This window comes from Sceloporus occidentalis, unplaced genomic scaffold (assembly GCF_023333645.1).
Source record: "Sceloporus occidentalis isolate IW3139 unplaced genomic scaffold, rSceOcc1.0.p SCAF_4, whole genome shotgun sequence".
Lineage (NCBI taxonomy): Eukaryota > Metazoa > Chordata > Lepidosauria > Squamata > Phrynosomatidae > Sceloporus > Sceloporus occidentalis.
The window spans coordinates 31,448,293-31,471,445 of NW_028316984.1; the positions used below are offsets into that span (position 1 = coordinate 31,448,293).

Sequence of the window (23,153 nt, forward strand, 5' to 3'; positions counted from 1 at the left end):
ATCCTCTCAAAAGCCCAGGTTGAAAGAGTAGCTGGCCCCAGGTCTCCCAGGCTGCATCCGCAATGTAGAAATAATCCAGTTTGACACCACTTTAACTGCCATGTCTCAATGCCATGGAATTCTTGGATCAGTAGTTTGTTGTGGCACCCAAGCTCTCTGACAGAGAAGGCTAAATGTCTCAGAAAACTACAGTTCCTAGAATTCCATAGCACTGACCATGGCAGGTAAAGTGGTATGAAACTGGATTATTTCCGCAGTGTGGATGCTGCCTCAGTGAGCTTCATGGTTCAGAGGGTATTAGGATCCCACAACTCCCAGTCCAAAACTCTCAACACTACATCACATTTTTGATTTCCTTTTTGTGTCATGATCATAACAATAAGGGGACTACTCCCTTTTTAAATCTCCACATAAAGACCCTATTGGCATTTTGCAAAAATAAGGAAGTATTTGGATTTCAATAAACTAATCTCCCCCTTGACCATATTTTGTGTCTGTGTAGCTGCTGTTGTCTCGCTATAGTGAGATATCTCTCTGCCTCTTGATAAGAAGAGCCCAGATGATGATAATAATAAAAAAATCTCTGTGCTTATCAGTCCCTGGCACCAAGTAATAAAGCTGCACGACTATTGTAATAGGAAACCATCCGTATTGAAAATGATGTGTAAATAGTTTGCTGGAATTGAGGAAGGTTGTTTCTATGGTGCTGTCTTGCAATGAATGACGCCACTTGAGGGGGGAAAAAGATACAAAGTTCAGCTATAAAATTATCAAATGCACTTCCAGATAGCTCCATTTACAAGCAGCCCAACATACCCAAAGACATTCAACACCAATTGGTTGGTTAGAGGCAGCAATGCCACAGCTCTCCTTCAAGAAGTACTCATTTCTGAAGAGCTGCCTCTCTGTTTGAACCAGTACTGGCATTTTGTCTAATATATAATGTAGAACTGGCTACAAGTACTTAGAACGTATTCTAACATAATGTAACATGACATAATACTTTGGGTTTTTTTATTTGTAAGCTGTTTTAACTTTGCTTTTGTGGCAGAAAAATAGAATACAAATGTCCCAATAAATATAAAAACATTTCACACTTCCAGCTCTGCTAATGCAGAGCATGGGATGCAGAGGGCCATCCAGGCCAGTATTTGATTAAGGTTCATCCAGGCCAGTATTTGCCGTTATGACTGACATATGAGACTCTGGGGTCTCAGGCAGAAGATAGGCCCAGTACCATCATTGAATACTTTCATCTAAAACAGGAAAGTCTTCAAGTCTTCTTCTAGAGCAGTTAAAAACGGAGAGCAAGGAAACATTCCTTAGTTTCTGTAGGGAAGTATGTGAATGCAGGCTGGGAGAGATTCTTCTGTCAATGGATGAATGTGAAAAGGAAGAGTGTATGGATGGCTGTGAACCAACTTTGCCTCCACTAACCATCTGCCTCAGCCCTGCTCATCCTCTGTATGTCACGCTAGGTCACAGGAATTGCCCAACCTTTTGCTACTTGGTGGAAAGAATGAGATGGTAGATTTTTTGCAGATCAGTTATGAAAACTGGGTGGCCTGGCTAATAAATTTTACTCCACCACTTTGAAAGTGCCCTCTAATAGAGAAAGTGGGCTAATGCAGAGGGCACAGATTTGATTGAACAAATGGGGCCTTGGTATCTGCTGCGGTTTGATTCAAGCATCCCCCTTGGATTACAAAATCTGTGGACACTCAAGTCCCATTAAATACAATGTGGTAGTAAAATTGTGTCCCTTATATAAAATGGCAAAATCAAGGATCCACAGGACCAACTGTATGCCATACAAAGCTTTGTCCTTCAACAGTGGAAAATAAGGAGGGGACATTTAGGAAGTTTCTACTTCTGTCCTCAATATCTGTCCCTTACTCAGCCTCATGGTAGTGGCCTTCAAGTACAAAACAAACCAAAGTAAAAGGAAAGCTCCCCACATCCTGTGTTTGTTTCAGTAGCAGAAATTCAGTTATCACAACTTATTGAAAAAGAGATTGTGTGATAAGAGAATATTTACTTTATAATGAAAGGAAATGCATTAAGTAGTGGCTAAAAATTAATGCCTCTGATTGGTATTTCCATTGGGTTCCCACCCTCCTTGATCCTAGTGACGTCATGGAATGATATGCACATAAATGATCTTATCTTATGTAAAGACTCATAAAGATAAGGAGGTTATATAAAGTATAAATTACAACGAGCATGCCAATTAGGAGTACTTCTACTTCCACAATCAATACACTAACCACTGGCTAATTAAATTTGGCAAAATAAATCAACAAGAAGGGGGAATGAGGAGCAAAAAATGAGTGCTGAGGTAATTCCCTTGTGAGACATGAGGAAAAAAGAACTCCTCATCTCTGGAATCAATGTCTCCAAACTACCAATTACCTTCAGACTTTACTGGTTTCTGCTTTCAGTATTATCTCCTTACACATATTAATCCCCAAGTGAGCAAACAAGACCTCCAAAATGATATCCTGGACAAATTAAATCTACCCTTACACTACAATTTGGAGGAAAACATTTCAATATTCTTCCTTGGTAAATATTTAATTTATTTTCATGGTTAAATATTTATAAGGTTTTATCCCATAGAATCTAATTTACTCCCTGGTGTAGAATATTGACATTAGCAGGACGCAGTTAAATGGTTTTCTGCTGTCACTTCACATGCCAAGAAAAGCAACATGTACAGCTTGGGGGAAATGGGAGAGAAAACTGGAGCTACAACTGTTGATGGAATTGTTGGACCTGTGCAGGGTTTTTGCTTGTTTGTTTTATTTTTAAAGTTAGTGTTTGACCATATGGATCCTAAAAGGGAAAGGCTGTGCATAGTTTTCTATATTTGCTCTCTAATCAATATCACTTTCTAATCAAGATCTCCATTAATAGCTAAGGAAAAAACTACCCTATATACTTGACTATAAGTCAATCTCATGTACAAGTCGAGGTACATTTTGGGGCCAAAATTATGGATTTTGGTATGACCAGTGATTGTCAAGGATAAAACGTAGGGACACATAACAATGGATGTAAAGGATGAAGCAAAGGAAAATGATGGCAAAGAATTTGCAAACTTCTGGCAGACATAACTGTTTGTGCTCATCCTAAAAGCTGGATGGGTTATGGATGAGGAAAGAGTAAGTACAGTAAATCATGGCTGTGTGATGTGTGAGGAAAGTTACCATGCATGGGGGGAGGGGGGACGATGAAAGGATCACGAAAGTATGAAAAGGAAAAGCAATGAAAATGGTGACTAGGGTGCAAAACACATGGCAGAAATAATCCAGTTTCTTAGTGTTAGAGAATCCTAGGAACTGTAGTTTGTTGTGACACCAGAGCTCTCTGACAGAGCGGCTAAATGTCTGACAAAACTACAGTTCTTAAAATTCCCTAACACTGAGCTAGGACAGTTAAAGAGGTCTCAAACTGGATTATTTCTGCAGCATGTTTTGGATCTATTTTAGCAGTGAGGATAGTTTATCTTTAATGTGATAACTCTGCCTGATTTTAACTCAGATAAACTGACAAACATATACAAAAGTCTTATTCAAATTCTTCAAAGCCTGATTTCTCTTGGTGCTCCTTTGAAGCGAAACGTCAAAGAGCTGCTACCACGGCCATTTTCCCACCCAAACATTCAAAGTGGAGAGAGTAGAGAGGGCAATGTTGTTTTTTTTAAAAAAATACTGTGTACCCACGTCATACACGGGCACCCTTTATGCAGCTTTAAGCTTATGCTGAAAGCCCCGTGCCATTTCCTGAATGGTGCATGCGCACCGTGGCATGCTGTGAGCATGAGCCCCATTATTCTCAATGGAGCTCGAGCATAGGCAGAATTTGTCTTATGCAGCGGGGTCCGGAATGAATCCCCTGCGTGAGGCAAGGGACCACTGTAGTTAAAGTACAGGACTTAGAATGACCGATGAATAAGTCAACCTGGATTTTTGGAGTCAATTTTTGGACTAACATTTCTAGACTTATACATGAGTATATACAAGTCATTTGGAATCTGGTAGCTATCTGTATCTAAAACAAAGGAATTTTTTTAATGAATTAACAACCAACAAATGTTCCTGCCACAGAGAGGAGAAGGAGAGAAGGAGCTGGGCAGCCATTTTGAGTGGTGTTTGACAGTGGAACACACTCCCTTCTTTGAAGGTCTTTAAACAGAGGCTGGATGGCTATCTTTTGGGTATGCTTTGATTGCGATTTCCTGCATGGCAGGGAGTTGGACTGGATGGCTCTTGTGGCCTCTTCCAATTCTATGATTCTATGATTCTATTAAATGTGTATCCCTAAGGTAAAGTTAAAACAAACCCATACACAAAATATTTGGACATATTTGCCAGAACATGTCTACAGACCCAAATGTGGCACATTAACTTGTTTTGTTATTGTTTTGTTAGGAGATTGTGGACATGGTGTGTACTGAGTTTGGTGATGGAATGGAAGGTGGGGCTGTGTTAAGCGGGGCTCCCATTGGAGTAGTGTGGGGCAGGGGGAGATATAGCGGTAGGAGGGTAGAGACATATCGCAAAGGAAGGCGGGATCGATGCATAATATCTCTCTCTCCTTCCATCCACTCTCCTAGCCAAAGAGGCCTGTGGGTCAGTCCAACTGTACCACAAACCCTGTCTCTGCTCCTATGCAATGCCAGGTCTGTCAGGAATAAGACCCACATAATATACGATCTGGTGGAAGATAAGAACTGCGACCTGGCTTGCATTACCGAGACCTGGCTTGGGCCTGAGAGTGAAGCGGTGTGGGCACAGGCCCTCCCTGCCGGGTACTCGGTTAAGGACCAGATCAGGGTAAGTGGGTGGGGGGGGGGAGTTGCCTTGATCTATAAAAACACCTTCTCCTTGACCAGGAACCATGTTCGACAGACTAATTACATTGAGTGTATTTACCTGACCCTGAAGGCTAGGGACAGTTTAGGGATTCTGTTAGTCTACAGGCCATCCCGTGCGCTAACAGACTCCCTGGCCGAGCTGACACAGCTGGTCTCGGAGCTGGTGCTGGAGTCCCCTAGGCTTCTTGTCCTGGGGGACCTCAACATCCCCTTCGAGGCTAGTCATGCTCTAACTGGTGCGGCTTGGGAGTTCATGACTACCATGACTGCCATGGGCCTGTCCCAACTGGTCTCAGGGCCCACGCATTCTGCTGGTAATACACTAGATGTTGTTTTCTGTACGGACATGGAGTCTCCGTGGGCAGAGGTAACGAATATCTCTGCCCTGTCATGGACGGATCATTTTCTGGTTGAGGCTAGTATCAAGGTGACAACCCAGATCCCCCCCGGGGGTGGCGGACCTATTAGAATGGTCCACCTTCGAAGGCTGATGGAACCCAAAAGGTTCCAGGAAGCCCTAGAGGGCTACCTGGTTGGAACTGACGGCGATTCTGTTGATGCCCTGACCAACACCTGGGATATTGATCTCTCCAGGGCTATATACAGTATCGCTCCCAAGTGTCCTTTCCGGCCCGCTTCCAATAAAAAGCCCTGGTATACGGAAGATCTCAGGGCAAGGAAGCGGACTGCGCAACAACTAGAGCGTAAATGGCGGAAACACCAGCACTTATCCGACAAGACACTCCTAGAGTCTCTTTTGAAGGCCTACGGAGTGGCAATTGGTGCAGCTAAGAATTCGTTCTATGCTGCACGAATTGCATCCGCGGAGTCGTGTCCAGCAGAGCTGTTCAGGGTGGTGAGAGAGCTTACCCAACTGGCTCCCCCCCTGAACCCACTATTGGAGCCATCTAAAGCCTGCTGTGACAAGTTTAACAACTTCTTCGCGGATAAAATCTCTTGGCTAAGGGCTGATCTTGACGCTGTTATTGGTTCAGAATCGAGAGTAGAGGCGTCCAGAGCTTCCGTGGACTCAGTTATACTGGATCAGTTTGAGTCTGTTAGTACCGAGGATGTGGACAGGATCCTCGGCAGCGTTAGGAAGATGACCTGCTCTCTCGATCCCTGTCCTTCATGGCTGGCAGTCCAAGGGGGAACGGCGTCAACAGAAATGTTGCGTCGTATTGTCAATTCATCATTCAGGGAGGGCCGTTTTCCATCTAATTTAAAGACGGCCATTGTAAAACCTTTATTAAAGAAGCCCTCCCTTGACCCCCTAATTCGAAATAATTATCGGCCTGTGTCACTGCTGCCATTCTTAGGGAAGGTGATCGAGAGGGCGGTTGCCTCCCAGCTGCAGAGGGTCTTGGAGGATACGGATTATCTGGACCCATTTCAAACTGGCTTCCGGGCGGGCTATGGGGTTGAGACTGCCATGGTCGCCTTAATTGATGATCTCCGTCTGGGCATGGACAGGGGTAGCGTGTCCCTGTTAGTGCTCTTGGACATCTCTGCGGCCTTCGATACCATCGACCATGGTATCCTTCTGGAGCGCCTGGGGGAGTTGGGTATCGGGGGCACTGCTCTGCAGTGGTTCCGTTCTTACCTCTCGGGTAGATTCCAGATGGTGGAGCTGGGGGACTGTCGCTCCGATAAGAGGGCCCTCACATCTGGGGTCCCTCAGGGAGCGATTCTGTCCCCTATGCTATTTAACATTTACATGAAGCCGCTGGGAGAGATCATCCGGAGACACGGGGCGCGGTGTTATCAATACGCTGATGACACCCAAATAGTCTTCTCTGTGTCTCCGACTGATGCAGTGACTAGGGATGGCATCTCTCCGCTCAACGCCTGCTTGGAGTCAGTAATGGGCTGGATGAGGGAAAACAGACTCAGCCTGAATCCAGAGAAAACGGAAGTACTGGTGATAGGCTCCCCTGGTCCAGGGATGGAAATTTTTCCACCCGTCCTGAACGGGGTCACGCTCCCTGTAAAGGACACTGTTCGTAGTCTGGGGGTGCTTCTGGACTCGTCGCTCCACCTAACTTCTCAGGTGGATGCGACAGTCAGAGGCGCCTGTTATCAGCTTCGGTTGATACGCCAGCTGTGACCCTACCTGGGCCGGGGGGACCTTGAAACAGTGGTACATGCACTGGTAACCTCTCGACTAGATTTCTGTAATGCGCTCTACATGGGGCAACCCTTGTACCAAACTCGGAAGCTTCAATTGGTTCAGAACATGGCGGCTAGACTGGTTACGGGTACCTCCAGAGCCAGTCATATAACACCGGTACTAGAGGACCTACACTGGCTGCCAATTGGCTTCCGGGCGCAATACAAGGTGTTGGTTATAACCTATAAAGCCCTAAATGGCTTGGGCCCAGGGTACTTGGAGGACCGCCTCTCCCCATACAATCCGCCCCGCACTCTCCGGTCGGGTGGGAAACAGCTTTTGAGAGTTCCTGACACGAGATATGTGATGTCTGCACATAGGGCTTTTTCTGCTTCGGCCCCGCAGGCTTGGAACTCTCTCCCTGTTGAGCTCCGCTCAGCCCCCTCCCTAGAGTCTTTTAGAAAAAACCTAAAGACTCATTTTTTCTGCCTTAATTCCACTCTTCTCCTTTATGCTGTTGTAATTGTAATGTAATGGATGTCTTTGGGGTTATTGCTGTTATTAGTTTTAATGGTTTTAAAAGGTGATTGAATGATGGATATTTTTATTGTTGTATTTTATTGCTTAATGTGGGGGGATTTCTTTTATTGGATTTGTTGTATCATATTTTAACTGATTGTAAACTGCTGTGATCATTGGAATAGCGGTATACAAATAAAGATTCATTCATTCATTCAACTCTTGCGACAGAAGAAGGCCTATATGACCAAATGCTACATTTTGCAATTTGTTTTATTTACTTTTTAAAATATATTGATGCACATTTCATGGCGGTTATTTTGTTAATGTTTAGAAGATTGAAGATGTGAATGTTACATTGTTGGGAACAGTTTTTACCCTTCTAGATCTGATGGTATACATTGGGTGATAGCTTTGCTTTTCTCCTCATTGCCCTGCAGCCATTGGACTGTGTCTCAATGGCCCCTCAATATCTAGATGCTGCCTGGTTGTGGGGTTGTATCTCAGCACCATCAAACCTCTGTGTTACTTAGGTGGTCAAAGACAAAGCACAGTGTAAATACAAAGGTAGAGTTTCAACAAATTACTCTTTGAGGACAAATCCATAACACAATTGTTGATAGCTGCAAAAATTTGACACTCACTACAAAGTTTGGAAATGACTTTTTGGATTATAACTCTTAGAATGCACCAGCTATGCTTTTATTCCACAAATTATTGTTCCAAATATAAAAATGCCAGTGTTCTTATTAGCTGTATTCTGGTACAATATGATATGGAACCAACTCCTATTGAACATGTTAATCTACAAAATTAGATGTGTTTGGGATGTATGACACAGATTATTGGAATTCTGCAACCATCTGCTTGCGTGAACACTGGTTAATTCTGTTATTATTCATAACCCTGCTTTATAATTTTGAGTTTAATATGTGGTGATGGTTCATTTACAAATGCAATTCTACACTTGCTACTGCTTTCATTAGTTGAAGCTTGTTGGTGACTTGCACACATACAACTTTCCCTAGGGGAGCAATTGGACTTTTTACAGATGCAGAGCTGCACATGCAGTAAGCGTGGCACATGCAGTGCTGTTGTGCATTGGATGCACATTCTTAGCCTATATCTTCTCATATCAGCCTGCCCATCAGACAATGTTTCTGTCATCCATCTTGCATAGGAAACAATGGCCTGTTACACACTGCCAAAATAAAGCTGCTTCGGGTCTCTTTGGAGGCATGCTATTTAAACGATGCATGGGTCCTAAGAGTCCGGAGGTTGCGCCAAAGCCACACTCCAGTCCTAAACACTGGAGTGCAGCTTTGGTGCAGCTTCCGGATTCTTCGGATGCATGCATCATTTAAACAGCATACCTCCAAAGAGACCCGAAGCAGCTTTATTTTGGCAGTCTGTAACAGGCCAATGTAAGCCTAAAGCTATTTATGTCCAGGTCACTTGTGGTATAATATCCTGCAGCTGTAAATGTAATCAAACATATTTGCAGTGCTATGATGGATCATAAGCCATTACCCTAAATTCCTAAAGTGAATGAAATACATTCATAGAATAAATGGGATGGTGTGTGTGTATGGGGGGGGGGGGTAACAAAGGGGGCCGGGGAAACATATGTGTTGCCTTGTTTAAAGTCTGGAAATTCAGTAGTTGACAAGGACTGGATTTTTTTAAACTGATGTATTCCTTTGTCAGTAGATTTTATGACTAAACCGCAAGCACAAACTTGATATTGAAAGCAGCTGTTATTGGCTTTGCTTGTCCCACACTCTTGTGCCAAAATAAAAATAAAATAAAACAGTGTGAGGATGCCTTCCTCAGTGTTACTGAAAGCAACACTGAAGTTACAAGAGATGGCTTTCTCCTACTTTTCATCCACAATTCTGCTTGAATCCTGGAACCTAGTTATGCTGAAGAAGCATCAGAGGAGAAAGAACTAGGCTATATTTTAATTAGAGCAAGATTGCAATATTTGGTCTAAAATTAGAAACTACTTCTCTGACATAATCACAGCATTGTTCTCTAGGTCTGCAGCTGACCTGCCTCCAGTTTCTGAATGAAATGCTTCCCAGGTGGACCTAAATATTTCCTGGTGCACTCTGGATTGATTTGACCCAGCTGCTTCCTACAAGGGATCTGAACAGCCTGAATCTTCCATCTACAAATTTTCCATCAAGGCACAACACACACACATATGCTTGCTTGATGGAAGATCTAAAGATGAGCATGCATGTGTATGCACCTATTCCACTTTTCTAAATTTATAATCAATGCTCCAAAACAGTCAATGGAAAAAAAAATCTTCTAGCCTTGTTTTTGAATTTGTCCCATAGTGAGCCAGTTTATTCAAACTTGTCAGCATAAACGGATTAGTCATCACCCTGTTGTGCAGAATGTTGCAGTGCTTCTTCGACATCTGTTCTTGATATAATTTGGTTTGGTGGAGAAAACTTTCCGAACAATGGAAAAAATATTTCAGAGAAAGCCAAGGGAATATCCAGAAACCACCTGCTAGAGTTTAAAACATTTAAAACTGGGCTTTACTTGGAATGGATTCAGAGCGGGATGGGGAGGAAATTGGTTCAGTTCATATTTTAGTACAAACATGCTTAATTATTCACTTTAAAATCAAAATATGAACTGAAACGCATCCATCTTTTGAAAGTTCTTCTTTGAATTTTGTAATAGAATTCTTCAGTCCAAAAAATGTGTGCAAAATGCATATGCCAGGGGAAATTTAATGGATCCATTCATGAAAATCATGTTAATATGCACTGTGTTAAGGAAAATTGCTTGCTAAAAATGAAAGGCATACAATTTTTACAAACTGTACCATACAAATCACAAAAAGCATGCAATTTTTCTTGCAAATTTCAGCAATAAAAATTAGAAACAGACAGAAACTGAAGTACACATATTCACATGCACACACACATCTATCATTAGATGCTATTAAAATTGTTACCATCCTGTTTTATTACAGGGGCTGGGGTGAATTTGTTCTTAAGAATAGCTTCCTAGGTGGGGGAGTGACAATTCCCAGGGATTGAGAGGCTGCACTGACCTCCCAGTGGATGTTGCCTGGCTCCACTCCTATCATACACAACACAATACAACACAACACATTTTACTGGTTTTACTGCCCTGCATGGTCTCCTATGCCCCTTAGAAGGTGCGGAGGGGGGGGGGATTTCATCACTTTTTTGTTGTTGTTCCCCAGCACTGTTTTGGGTTGAAGAGATGCATTTTTCTAAGCATGAAGTAAAAATAGAAGTCAACATCTCATTTATGTCATGATTAAAAGAAGATGTCATATCATCTTAAAATGATGAGGATGGGAAAATGTGATGAAATTCCCTGCTAGAGTCCACTATGGATTATGGGAGGGGGCTTCTTTCTCCCCCCCCCCCATCCACCCACCCACCCACCCATCCATCCATCCATCCATCCATCCATCCATCCATCCATCCATTTTTTCTCCAGAATGCTAGAGCTACCAAAAGTGGCATTGTAGCTATATAGGCTGAAATAGCCCCACTTTTCCTCTTGCCCTTTCCAGTCTTCTTGCCTAGACTAGTAACCTATGTGAGAATCACTGGATGAATCCTATTGCATGCCCTACCCTTTGGCTGATTTACTCAGGCAAGATTCCACATGAATTGAATAGAAGATGCCAGGGAGTAAAGGTGGGACCTCTGGCATGCAAAGTACATAGTGTACTGATGAAAAATTGTCCTTCCCCTTCTCAGTCTTCACAATATGAAGCAAGGTATTCTTTAAGACTGCACAAAAGGTGAATAAGCTAAACACTCCCATGTTTAGCCAGCCTGCAAAAGATGCCCTCCCCATACCATCTTAACTGAGGACAGAAACAACAAAATGCAGGCATCTTACTAACATCTCTATTTTTTCTCCTGTTTGGTAAGTAACAGAAGAAGCCAGTGGAGCTTTGAATGCTTGCCACAAGTATATTGTGCATTTTGGTTGGCCAATAAAGGTATCACTGTCTGATGGATTTTTGTGGATTTTTGAATTTACTAAATGGCCAACGCAGCTACCCCTGAATTTTTGCTGGACTCTCATGTTGGTTAGGGGTTCTGATGCATAGGGATTGCTATGCTTACATGACCTTAGAAATATGCACTGCCATGCTCTAAATAACTTGTATTCAGGCTAATTGGAAGGCCACGTTGTCCCATAAATGTCTGCTTTGGCTTTGGGATCTGTGGGAGATGCTTTTCTCTCAGTCTTGTCACATTCAATGGCAGGTATGGTGAAGACATGAAATAAGAGCCCAAGGTTTCCAGGTCTCAGGAGTATTGTCTGAAATGTTAGAAAACTGCTCTGCCTCTCTGGTTCTCTGGCTAACCCTCTGAGTGAAATCCTAATAATACTTTTTAAAAAAAATAAAATAAATAAAAATGGTTTGTATTTTTAACTGATTTAAATTTTTTGATAGTTAAATCACTTTTTAACTTCTTATTTTGTGATTTCTGAAACTATTTTTATCTCTTGTAAATTGCCCAGTGTCCTTACTTGTACCCTTTCCTTAAAAAAAAGACTAAAAATGGCAAAACACAATCATCTCTATCACCCTCAAATTATTCAGTTAACACAAAACATTTAATGTTTCTCAAACTGTTAACATTATTGAAAATTCACTACTAAAATTAGGATTAATACAATTTGTTGTTGACTATTATAATAAATTAAGGTAACAAATTCTCTTTTAATGAATTGGTTTTATTAGAGCAAATATCCCAGTCAATATTCCTTATGCACACATGTTTGTAGAGGCCAAATCTCCTGGCAGTCTTTACATCATTTAATGTGTTGGACGCTCAGTGTCTCCTTGGAAATAAAGGCTGAGGAAGTCAAGTAGTTTCCTCTAATAATTTCTGGGAAACTGCTCTTACATTAAAAGAATTGAGCCAGGGCAGCCACCCCATTTTCAATGCAGCATCGAAACAGAATGCCTCCCATTTACATCAACAGTGACAGATTTCTCCTGTGAAATTTGTCAGGCAGGAATAGGAATGAATAGCTCTGGACACAACTTGCAAAACTCAAACATAAACTCAAAACTCTAGGCCTGCATCTCCACTGCAGAAAAAAATTCAGGTTGAAATGACTTTAACTATCATGGCTCAATGCTATTGAATCCTGGGAATTGCTGTTTGTTATGGCAGCAGGGCTCTCTGACAGAGAAGGCTAAATGTCCCACAGAACTACAGTTCCCAGAATTCCATAGCATTGAGCCATGGCAGTTAAAGTGGATTATTTTTGCAGTGAGGATTGCAGCAGCCCAAGCTGACAACACTGCTGAGGGGAGGAAGAAAGGTATCAGATAGGTACTTTGGATAGCTCCTTTAAAGTTCAAACTGAAACCTGGTGCAAATTCAGAGCCTGGAACATTAGGCTTCAGTAGCATAAGTACTAATCATATAAATCATTTAATACGATGAGTTACCTTTAATTAACCTGACTGAAACATTAATATTGGGCTAGGCTGTGTGATTTACAGAAATGGCATGTTGGTTGTCACTCCTAATATTTGGGAAATGTATTTTGTTATTGGCTTCTCCAAAGGACTGTTTTGGTGCTTTTCAAGTTACTCCCCTCTAACATGGATTTCCTCCTGTTGCTGTGTGCTTTCAAGTCATTTTCAGCTTATACTGATCCTAGGGCAAATGTATCATGGAGGTTTCCTGGCAAGACTGATTCAGAATGTGTTTGCCTTTGTCTTCCACTGAGGCTGAGAGAGTGTGACTTGTCCAATGTCACCTAGTAGGTTTCCATGGCCAAGCAGAGATATAAACCTTGACCTCCAGCTTCCATCCATCCCACCCAAAGGGGCCAATGATCAAGGAGGGATGGAGCTAGAATTAAGGCTCATCTGGAAGGCCACACGTTCTTCACCTGAGGTCTATACTGATTGGCAGCAGCTTTCCAGGGTTCAGGGGCCAGCAATCTTTCCCAGACCTAGCCGGATTGGGAGAGACCAGGGACTAAAAGTAGAGGACAATTGTCATATAGCTGGCTGCATGTGGTGCATATGTATAAATGTGCTTTGAATATAGCATCAAGTACATGGTGTGATGTTACACTGATCCTGAGAATATAACCATACCTGTGAACAGAGGTGTGCAAGTTAGCCACAAGTGTAGTAGTGTAGTGCAGAAGTTTCAGCATTGGATTAGGACTCTAGAGACCAGGGTTCAAATGTCCACTTGGCCATGGAAACTCATTGGGCAACTTGGCGGGTCATATTCTCTCAGCCTCAAAGGAAGGCAATAGCAAACCCCCTCTGAATGATAGGATCACCTTAAAGTTGCCATAAGCTGGAAACCTGAGGCCACACAACAAGAACAGCCACATAACTTTCAAACCTACTCAGTATAAGGAGGCAGTGTGCATGTGTGTGTGTTGTGTATTGTACCTTTACTCAACATCACTACTCTGGTCAAAGCAGAAACAACACCCTTTTTTTGTATGTAATAGGATTTCTTTCAGGATAAAGATCATTTTTGTGCAACTGGAAACCATTAGGATGTTGTTCACCTAATGTAAAACATTCTTTACCTTCTGAGCAAGAACAATTCAGGGGGGAAAGGTCTAACATTACTTAATGGCTAGGAAATATTGTAAAGCTTTTATACAAAATGGAAAAGGAGCATCAGCAATAGAGAAGAGGGATGGGTGCTTTCAGAGTAGCTTTTAAATGGACAGTGGTGAAAATTGATTGAGAAGCCTGTCAATGACATTACTTTGAGGGCACATTAACAGCATGTGGAACTAAATTTGGATTGCCCACAAGCTGCTGTGCATCATAGATGGGGAGTATCATGCAACAGCACACTAAAAGCTGCTTTGCATTTTAGCTTTAAGCAGAGCTGTCAGTCATCATACTGGCAAATATAACAGTCAGAATCTCCTGATTTTTTTTGGGGGGGGGGGGTATTGTTTTGGAATTTGGAAATAAAGATTTTTGGACTACAGCTCTCAGAATCCCATAGCCTGCATAGCCATTGGTCATGCAGGCTGTAGGAATCTGAGAGTTATAATGTAATAATAATCACAAGAATCATAATAATAATCTAGCTTACACAAGTTGTAAAATGGAGTGAGTGTGGGATGAATAGGAACACCCCACATTACATTTGTTGTAGTAACAACCACAACTAATCCATCTGTAATTGTTTAGTGCTTCCTTACAATCAGTGTTTTATATGCATTATCTAGTTGCAAACTGTACAGCAATTGCATGTTTGTTGTAGTGTGCCTTCAAGTCATTTGGCCCTTATGGGGACCCTAAAGTGACCCTATTACATGGGTTTTTCAGCAACATATATTCAGAAGAGGTTTTTCTTTGCCTTCTTCTGTTACTGAGAGAGTGTGACCTGTCTAAGGTAACCCATGGCTGAGCGAGTATTCAAACCTTGATTTCCAGAGTCATAATCCAATGATCATGATACTAACTGTTCCAGCAATTGAATAAGTCAGCATTATTCACCAACATGACAGCATCACCAATAGCATGTGACAAAGAAAATAATGTTGCCAAGGCTTTGTTAAGAAAAGCTGACAGTCGCAGGTCCCTGAAGTTGATGTTTTCCATGTCAGTGGGATGTTAAACTTGCTCCAGGTTTTATTCTGAATTTTAAAGGAGCTGTCCATTGTGCTGAACCCCCCCCCCCCCTGCAATTCCCAAAAGAGGTTTAGCATTGCTTTTACCTTTCACAGCAAAGCCTGGTGCAAATTCATAATCCCACTAACACGGAAACCACCAATGACCCCAGCATGTACAGTCATAAAGAAAATCCACAGCTTCCTTGAAAACTCATATTCCCTCTGCTTGAGAAAAGGACACATATTCTATGAAGACAGTTTTGCAATGCCAGTGAAAGAATATTCATGTTAAAAATAGCTGCATGGTGCTTTAAGCCATATGTGGAATAGAACCAAGATGACCCCACAAAACATCTTGTCCCACATTTACTTCCTTGAATCTTTAGGTAATCCTTGTTCCAGTGCCCACACCAAATGAGGCAAGGCAGGCTGCTGTCACTAAAGAGGCAATTTCAGTGGTGGCACCCTACTTTGGGAATGTCATTCCCAAAGAGTTTCACCCAGTACCTATGCTGTCATCTTTTTGTTGTCAAATGAAGACTCTGTTTTCCTCACAGGCTTTTTCGTCTTTCACTTTCAAAATGTGTTTGATCTTTTGTAGATCCTTACACTATACTCTCCTCTGCTTTTGGTTTCCTTTTGTTTGTTTCTGTAGTAACGTGAATCCAATTGAGAATTTATGTTGTTTCATTATCAGTGTTTCCTAGTTTTGAACTTCTCTTTGTGAATTGCCCAGAGAGCTTTGGTATAGAAACTCAGTAAGCAAACACATAACAAAATTGCAGACATTAGGTGGACAGTTCATGGCAGAGATCAGATTTCAGTCCAGGACATTCTGATTCTTAATTCAGCATCTTTCACCTTTGTGCTAGCAATGGGATAATGATGGAGAAAGCATTTTTCTGGATGAGACTCTCTGGAGCTGCATAGAGCACAAAAATGCCCTGTGTTCCTAAATATATTTAGGACACATGAGTTTCACTGGACACAGTGGAACTTCATGTCATAGGTTTACATTGTAAAGACATGACATACACACACAAGAACTTGACTCGTGGAAATTTAGTTAAGCATACATTCCATAGAACTATGGGAGAGGAATTCCTCCAGTTTGCTGTTTCTTTACATTAATGTGTACAAATGAGCACCTTCCAGGTGGGTAGACAATAGCTGGAGGTGTATTTTCTTTCACTGTACCCTTCACCGGCACCCTTTCTTCTCTTTTCCATTTCCCCAATTCCCCAAAATCCCAAACTTCTGATGAAAAATGTTTCTGGGATCAGAGATGATTTCCCTCTCAAGTCTGTAAGCAATGCACTGGAGATGCACAAGGAGGCTTGTGGAATACTATGGCCCTGTACAGATGGGCCCTTTGCAGCGTGTCCACGACGTGCTAAGGTTGCCTTGGGGCGATTCGTGCACACACCCCACAACCCTAGCACATCATGCACGTGCCACCGTTACATAGCGCCATACAGACAGTGTGCGTAATGATGACATCGCAGCTGCGCCGCCTCCAAATGGTGCTGCACAGCTGCGATGTAACTGCGCTGTCTCTGGTGCTTTGTGGTGCCACAAAAAGGAGCCATTTTTTTGAGCTGCTTTTCTACTGCGCAGCAGCGCCGCACAATTTGTATGCTGTGGCGCTCTTGTGCAGCAAAGAGAGGCACCTCCCTGGTGCCTCTTTCTAGGGGTCTCTACCCCACCTATGCTTTCTTTTTGTGAACTGAACCTTTATTTAGCCATTTCTAATTGTGCATGCATTTCTGTTCCTAGTTTAACCTGCCCTGTAGAAGTCCTTGATATCATTCTGGGTCAATACACCTAACTGGCTAAATTGACTTACCTGGTGGTGAATCCGTCATAATTACTAATGATGCTGGTGTAGGCCTTCTTTTCCTGATCTGTAGGATATACAGGTGGAAGCAGATTGATTAAACAATAGCCCTAAATTCAATAACAACCCAATTAAATAACAACCCCAAACCCACAGGAAAAGTCAAATGGCTAGGCTGCCTTAATGCATCCAGTACTGGCATCCATAAAACTTTCATATGATTGGGTTGCTTCAGTAATGTTCACTACCAACTACAGAATTCCACAAGTATGGGTTTAGAAAATTAACACTTTCACTGGTGATATTGCAAACATGCACTGAACAACTTATTGGCCAATTACTTTTTTTTTAAATGCCTTTTTGGCTGTGCTGACTGATACCTTCCCTACTTTCTGCATCCACACTGCAGAAATAACCCAGTTTGACACCACTTTAACTGTCATGGCTCCCTGCTATAGAATTCTGGGAATTGTAGTTTTTTGTGGCTGCAGAGCTCTCTGACAGAGAAGGCTAAATGCCTCACAAAACTACAGTTCCCAGAATTTCATAGCTTTGAGCCATGGCATTTAAAGTGGTGTCAGACTGGATTATTTCTGCAATGCAGATGCAGCTCTCATACCAGTCCAGACTCTGGATGAGCTATCCAAGGTTCTGAACTTGAAAGCCTGGAGTAGATTTACTGACATAGAAGTCTCCAGCAGCCATTTCCCCCCAGTTTGCTTTATTGCTCTGGAATTAAACTCTGCCGATGCTACAAAGGACAAGGTCTTATAATCAGGACTGCTCCAACAACACAGAAGCTGCCTATATCAAGGGGTCCTGGAAGCAGTTTTCAAATCGGGCTTCATATGCAGCTTCTTGTGCTGCACCAAGTAACAGAGTATCTCAGAATCTTCAGCAAAGACACACAAGAAACTGGGACTGCCTTTCCTAAGATAGCAACAATACTTGAGACAGATGCATCCAAATCTCCCTTGCACTGGCTGGCTGATTAGCTATTGTGTGAGAGGACATGGAGTATGCTCAGAACTTTTCCCTGAAGGCCAAAGTCAAAACACAGTTAAGAAACACCTCCATGTTGGGCTGTATGACAAACTGCTTTTAAAATGGTGTTTCAAAAATCAGTGGTGTTATGGCATGCAGGTAAGCAGGGTAAAATGCCAGCACTGTACTGACTTAGCAAGTCCTATCTTTAGTCAAGGTGAAGCAACTGCCTCATGTGGCAGAGGCTGGAGGAGGGGGCAATCATTCCCGCTTCCAGCTTCTTCTTCCTGGGGCCTTCACTTCCCAGCTATTCCCTTCCACAAAGCATCACCATATGCCCTAAACTAGCCCACTGACTTTAGCTGTGAGAGAAGACCCAAGCCTTCATGCCAGTTTCAACCACCATTCCAGCTGACATCTGTACACAGAATGGAGGGGGCCCATCTTGTCTGTTGCCTCAGGTAGCAAAAAGGGTTTGGCAGTTCCTGTCCCTAGGATGAAGCTGCTCTTTAGGTTCCAGCTGCAAAGTCATTAAAACAGCTGGGGGGCATATTATTACATGGAGCCAATCCTCTTATTCAATCCTCTTATCATCAGAATTTATTTGCTGGTGGAGAATGGCTAGTACTAAGTGATAAAGCTTTTTAATTCCTTCTGCTATTCAAGACCAATACTACTGCTGGAACAGAGTACAAGAGACCACACAGGTAAAAAACATAGTAGTACATCAGTGGCCACAAACAATGAGAAAATTAAGCAGGACAGTGACTTTTCATGCATGTAATGGAACAAGGAAGGATATAAAACAGATATGATCTGTGAGTATCTGTGCCTTCAAGTCTCTGGTCAATGTATGGCAACTCATGAATTTCATAAACAAGGATTACTCAGAGGTGGTTTTGCCAGTTCCATCCTCTGAAATATAACCTACAGCATGTGATATTCGTAGGGAGTATCCTGTCCAAAAACTAACCAGGGCTGACTCTGCCTAGCTTTCAAAATCAGATGGGATCTAGTGCCTTTAAATATTTAAGGCCCTTTAGACGTGACTTACTTTGCTCTAGGGAGGTGTATGTTGCAAGAAAGGCTGAAGATTTCCCTCCACCCAGTCCAAACATAGACTCAGCACCCCACACTAGCTAACAGTTACATTTCTGCTTATGAATGTCTTAATCTTGAGAAGATATATTTCTCCTGCACTTTCTCTCTTCCTTCAACTGGCATCAGCAATCCATATATTCCTAGCAAAAAGAGGTGTCTTCTCATGGAGGACGTTGAAGGGAGAACACTAACAATGTGGTCCTACATAGTCAAGTGAAAAGGAAACTGGATTGAGTTCCCCAGTGCATACTTCCAGGTAAGTGTGCCTAGGATTGCCCCCTAAATCTATGCACACCTAGAAATAAGCCGTAGGGAATTTAACGATGATTTCTTCTGAATTACTGTGTGCTGCCATCCTCTAAGTAACCTATTGCACAGATACAACCATGGATTATCAGTGATGTGAGAGGATTATTCTAGATTGCCAAATCAATAATGCCATCACCATCCAGCCAATAAACTCTCAATTTCTTACTTTCTAAGATGCTCGCAGTGTATAGCTGACTGCTCAGAGATTTGTTTGCAAGAATTCATCTTACATCCCTTGCCTACACCAAAATATTTTCAGTATAATTGTCTATGACTAATATTTATTATACACACAATTAAGCATACCCCATAACATCCAGAATATTTAGAAATTGCTGCTTTTTTGTCTACTTCTTTCAGCAAGTCTGAGGACATCCAAGAGCTTTCTAAAACAACACCCTTTCAAATGAACTTTTCCTCACTTAAATGTTTAACCAGATGCATAATAGGCTGAAATTTCCCCCTTTATTGCAAAATCTAGCAAGCTACTTTTATCTAACAGGGAAGGATCTAAAATATCTACAGGAGAACAATAAAAAAACACAGCTCTCACTCTTGGAAATGATCTCTTCTTAGGAAATAAAGACAACAAACCTTGCTTAGAATGAGTGTGAATGTGACCTGGAACATTCAAAGGGCAAACCTCCCTCCCTCTCTCTTCCCTTCTCCCTCCTTCTCTCTTGGGTACCACTTCATATTATGGCATTCTTGCCACTTCTCAAATTCTCTTCTCTAGAAACATCACACCTCTTCATTCTCCCTTCTTCCTCCATCCCCACCAAGGCAGTAAAGATCAAACTGGGTGCTTACCTGTTCAGCTGCTTCAGGATCTATTTGACTTTGAAATAACGGCACAGCAAACTGTATCTTTTTGGGACTGTTTGGCTCCATGGCAATGGTGATGGGGATGCAGAAGAGAAAAGAGCCCAAGACTGCCTAGAAGGAAAAGGGGAGGGAACGTTGTGTCTACAATTACCCTCTGGCACACGCCCTGAAGCCACTCCAGGCACTCCTTAATAAGAACAACACTAATTCCTGAGACAGTGGAATTGAGCAGCTTGGCCTGAGAAACACCCTTCTCCCACATCCGCCAGCAGCCGTCCCTCTGTCTGGAGTTGCTCGTACTATTCCTCCTCCAGCTCTTCAGGCCCTCTCCATGAGATGCTGGAAGGAACAAAAACGCTAATTGTGTGCCGATCCCCTTCTACATATGCCAAGCGTTCACTCAGAAACTAATTGAAAATGCAATACTAGCCTGGCTTGGCCTGCTGCCCTGGGATTTGAAAGAGAGGATCTCTCTCCACTGTACATTACTCAACTGGCTGCAACAAAGTGCACAGTAAGCACCCTATGGAGTATTGCTGATGGACCCTGAATTATTGATAACCGTGGAGATCGGAATGTTTTCAGATCGGAGGTGTGGATGGGGCACTTGGAGCAAGTGGGATCCAACTGATCAATCTCTGTTGTAAGCTTTTGCAAAATACATTCCCCCTCCCTTGGTTAGATGCAGGGCTGGCTCTACCATTAGGCAGGATGAGGCACTCTTCAGGCAGGAGAGTTCAAGGGTCATCAAAGAGCAGCACATGGTTAGTTCTTCATTTCATTGTCATTATAATCTTTGGCAGGAATGAGGAGGGGTGCTTGTGAGATTTTTCTGCTTCAGGTGATTTTTGGTGTTATATTGGGCTTTTGGTATTTGCTGGGGTTTGGTTCCAGGGGACAGACACACACACACACACCGCATATCAAAATCTATGGATGCTCAAGTCCCATTAAATACAATGGTGTAGTAAAATGGTGCCCCTTATATAAAATGGCAAAATATACCTTGCAGATTTTTAAAATTTTAATTTGAAGCTGTGATTGGTTGAATCTGTGGATGCAGTATTTGTGGATATGGAGGCTGACAGTATATGCTTTCGCTTTGGAGTGGGAACACTATTTCAGGCTCCACCTCAGCTGAGAAGATGCCTTGGACTACCCTTCCCATTAGGCAGCTACCTCAGGTAGCAGAGTGTCAGGAGCAGTGAATTCACCATCCCATGCTTATCAGCCCCAGATCACCATTCCAGAAATGCCAGGATTGTTTCCAACAATCTTTGGAGTCAGCTAGTTCCCAAATGTTTGGCTTCCAGGGGTCACATCTCTGAGCCAGGCCAAATGGAATAGGAAAATTTTCCATCTACAATTCTTGGTCCTTAGGAGATCCCTCCGAATCAAGCATTCGGGAACTAAGCAGGTCTGCGTAGCAAGCACCAACTCTTTTTATGGTCATGGTGCTCTCCTGATCCCCGTGTTGCTCTCAGAAGTGAGACAAAGGGGAAGTGGTGGAGATGGCAGAAACAGCCATGGATGGAAGTGTAGCAGTTAATGGCATGCTGGGAAATGGCAGCAGTGGCATGATAGGATCATCTGGCAGCAGTGCTTCTCTTCCTTGGGCCATCTCAGGTTGCCAGGTAAGCTTAAGGAACTTTTAGGGCATAGAAAATAGTGCAACTTATCAGGGAACAACACACACCTATCTACCTCTCTAGCAACAGGGTTTGTGGTCTGGAACTATTTCCATTATAATTGGCAGGTCACTATAGGGTTACTTTTTTTAATCTATTGTTGTTCAAAAGCTTCATTTTGATCTTACTTTCTTATTTCTTACTCCTTAAGAGTGGTTTCCATGGTGTGCATTTCACCTACCAGTATGTTTAGTAAATCCAACCTCTCTCAGCAAGAGCCAGAGTGATGTAGTGTTTGGATTGTTGTACTACTAGTCCGGAGACCAGGCCTTGATTCCCCACTCAGCAATGAAACCCACTGGGTGACCCTTGGCAAGTCGCATGCTGTCAGCCTCAGAGGAAGGCAACAACAACAACAGCAACAACAACAACTACCTCTCTCACTGGATTGTGCTGGACATATGCCAGAACTGTGGGCTGGTTTTAGTGGGGAATGGAGAAAGAAAGTCACACTCGTGTTTAAAAATGTGCTTTCCTAACTCTGCAGTATTAAATGACATAGGCTGCTGGCACACTGCAGAATTGATACAGTTTGAAACTGATTTTACTGTCATTACTCCATTCCGTGGAATTCTGGTATTTGTAGTTTGTTGTGGCACCAGAGTTTGTTACAAGAGAAGGTTAAATATCTCACAAAACTACAAATCCCAGAATTCCATAGCATTGAGCCATAGCAGTTAAAGTAGTGTCAAACCACATTAATTCTCCAGTGTAGATGCAATTTTAACCTACCCTCCCATCAATCAGATTGCTGGGTGTGTGATTCTGAGAGTTAAGAGTCCAGATTTGGAATAAAGTAAAAATGGTGGGGACTTAATCTCACTTCTCTGGCTAGGGACTCACCACCACAGCATGCCTGCCTCCTAAATGCCCACAAATAAAAAGTATGCTTCTAAGGCAGAAAAACTGGGGGCCTTTCAAACTATACTCATAGCATGGTGATTCTACTTTAACTGCCATAATAACATCCTATAGGAATCCTGAGAGTTGGAGTTTAGGGACAGGCATTAACATTTTTCAGCCAAAGATCTCCTCTGTTACCTCAACCAAACTCCGAATTGCAGATGTCCACAGCATGCAGCCATGGCAGTTAAAGTGGAATCATAGCACTATAACTGTGTAGTGTAAATGGTCTCATCTGGCAGAGAATTCAAAGTACCCCTGCCTAGCATGGAATAGTGGTTTGAGTGTTGGGCTGCGACTCTGGAGAGCTGGGTTTGATTCCCCACTCAGCCATGAAACCCACTGGGTGACCTTGGG

General features: G+C 42.6%; 1 protein-coding gene across 1 annotated transcript in view; it reads right to left on the reverse strand.

Moving 5' to 3' along the window:
* Positions 1 to 22,649, reverse strand: part of PPP1R1C (protein phosphatase 1 regulatory inhibitor subunit 1C) — a 47,769-nt gene extending 25,120 nt beyond the window's left edge. The window contains exons 1-3 of the mRNA XM_089523253.1: positions 22,626 to 22,649; positions 20,191 to 20,316; positions 16,996 to 17,053 (exon numbers count right to left, since the gene is read on the reverse strand). Of these exons, the coding sequence (XP_089379379.1) occupies positions 16,996 to 17,053; positions 20,191 to 20,271 (139 nt within the window). The 5' untranslated portion in view covers positions 20,272 to 20,316; positions 22,626 to 22,649. The remainder of the gene's footprint in view (positions 1 to 16,995; positions 17,054 to 20,190; positions 20,317 to 22,625) is intronic.
* Between the last annotated feature and the right edge of the window lie 504 nt (positions 22,650 to 23,153).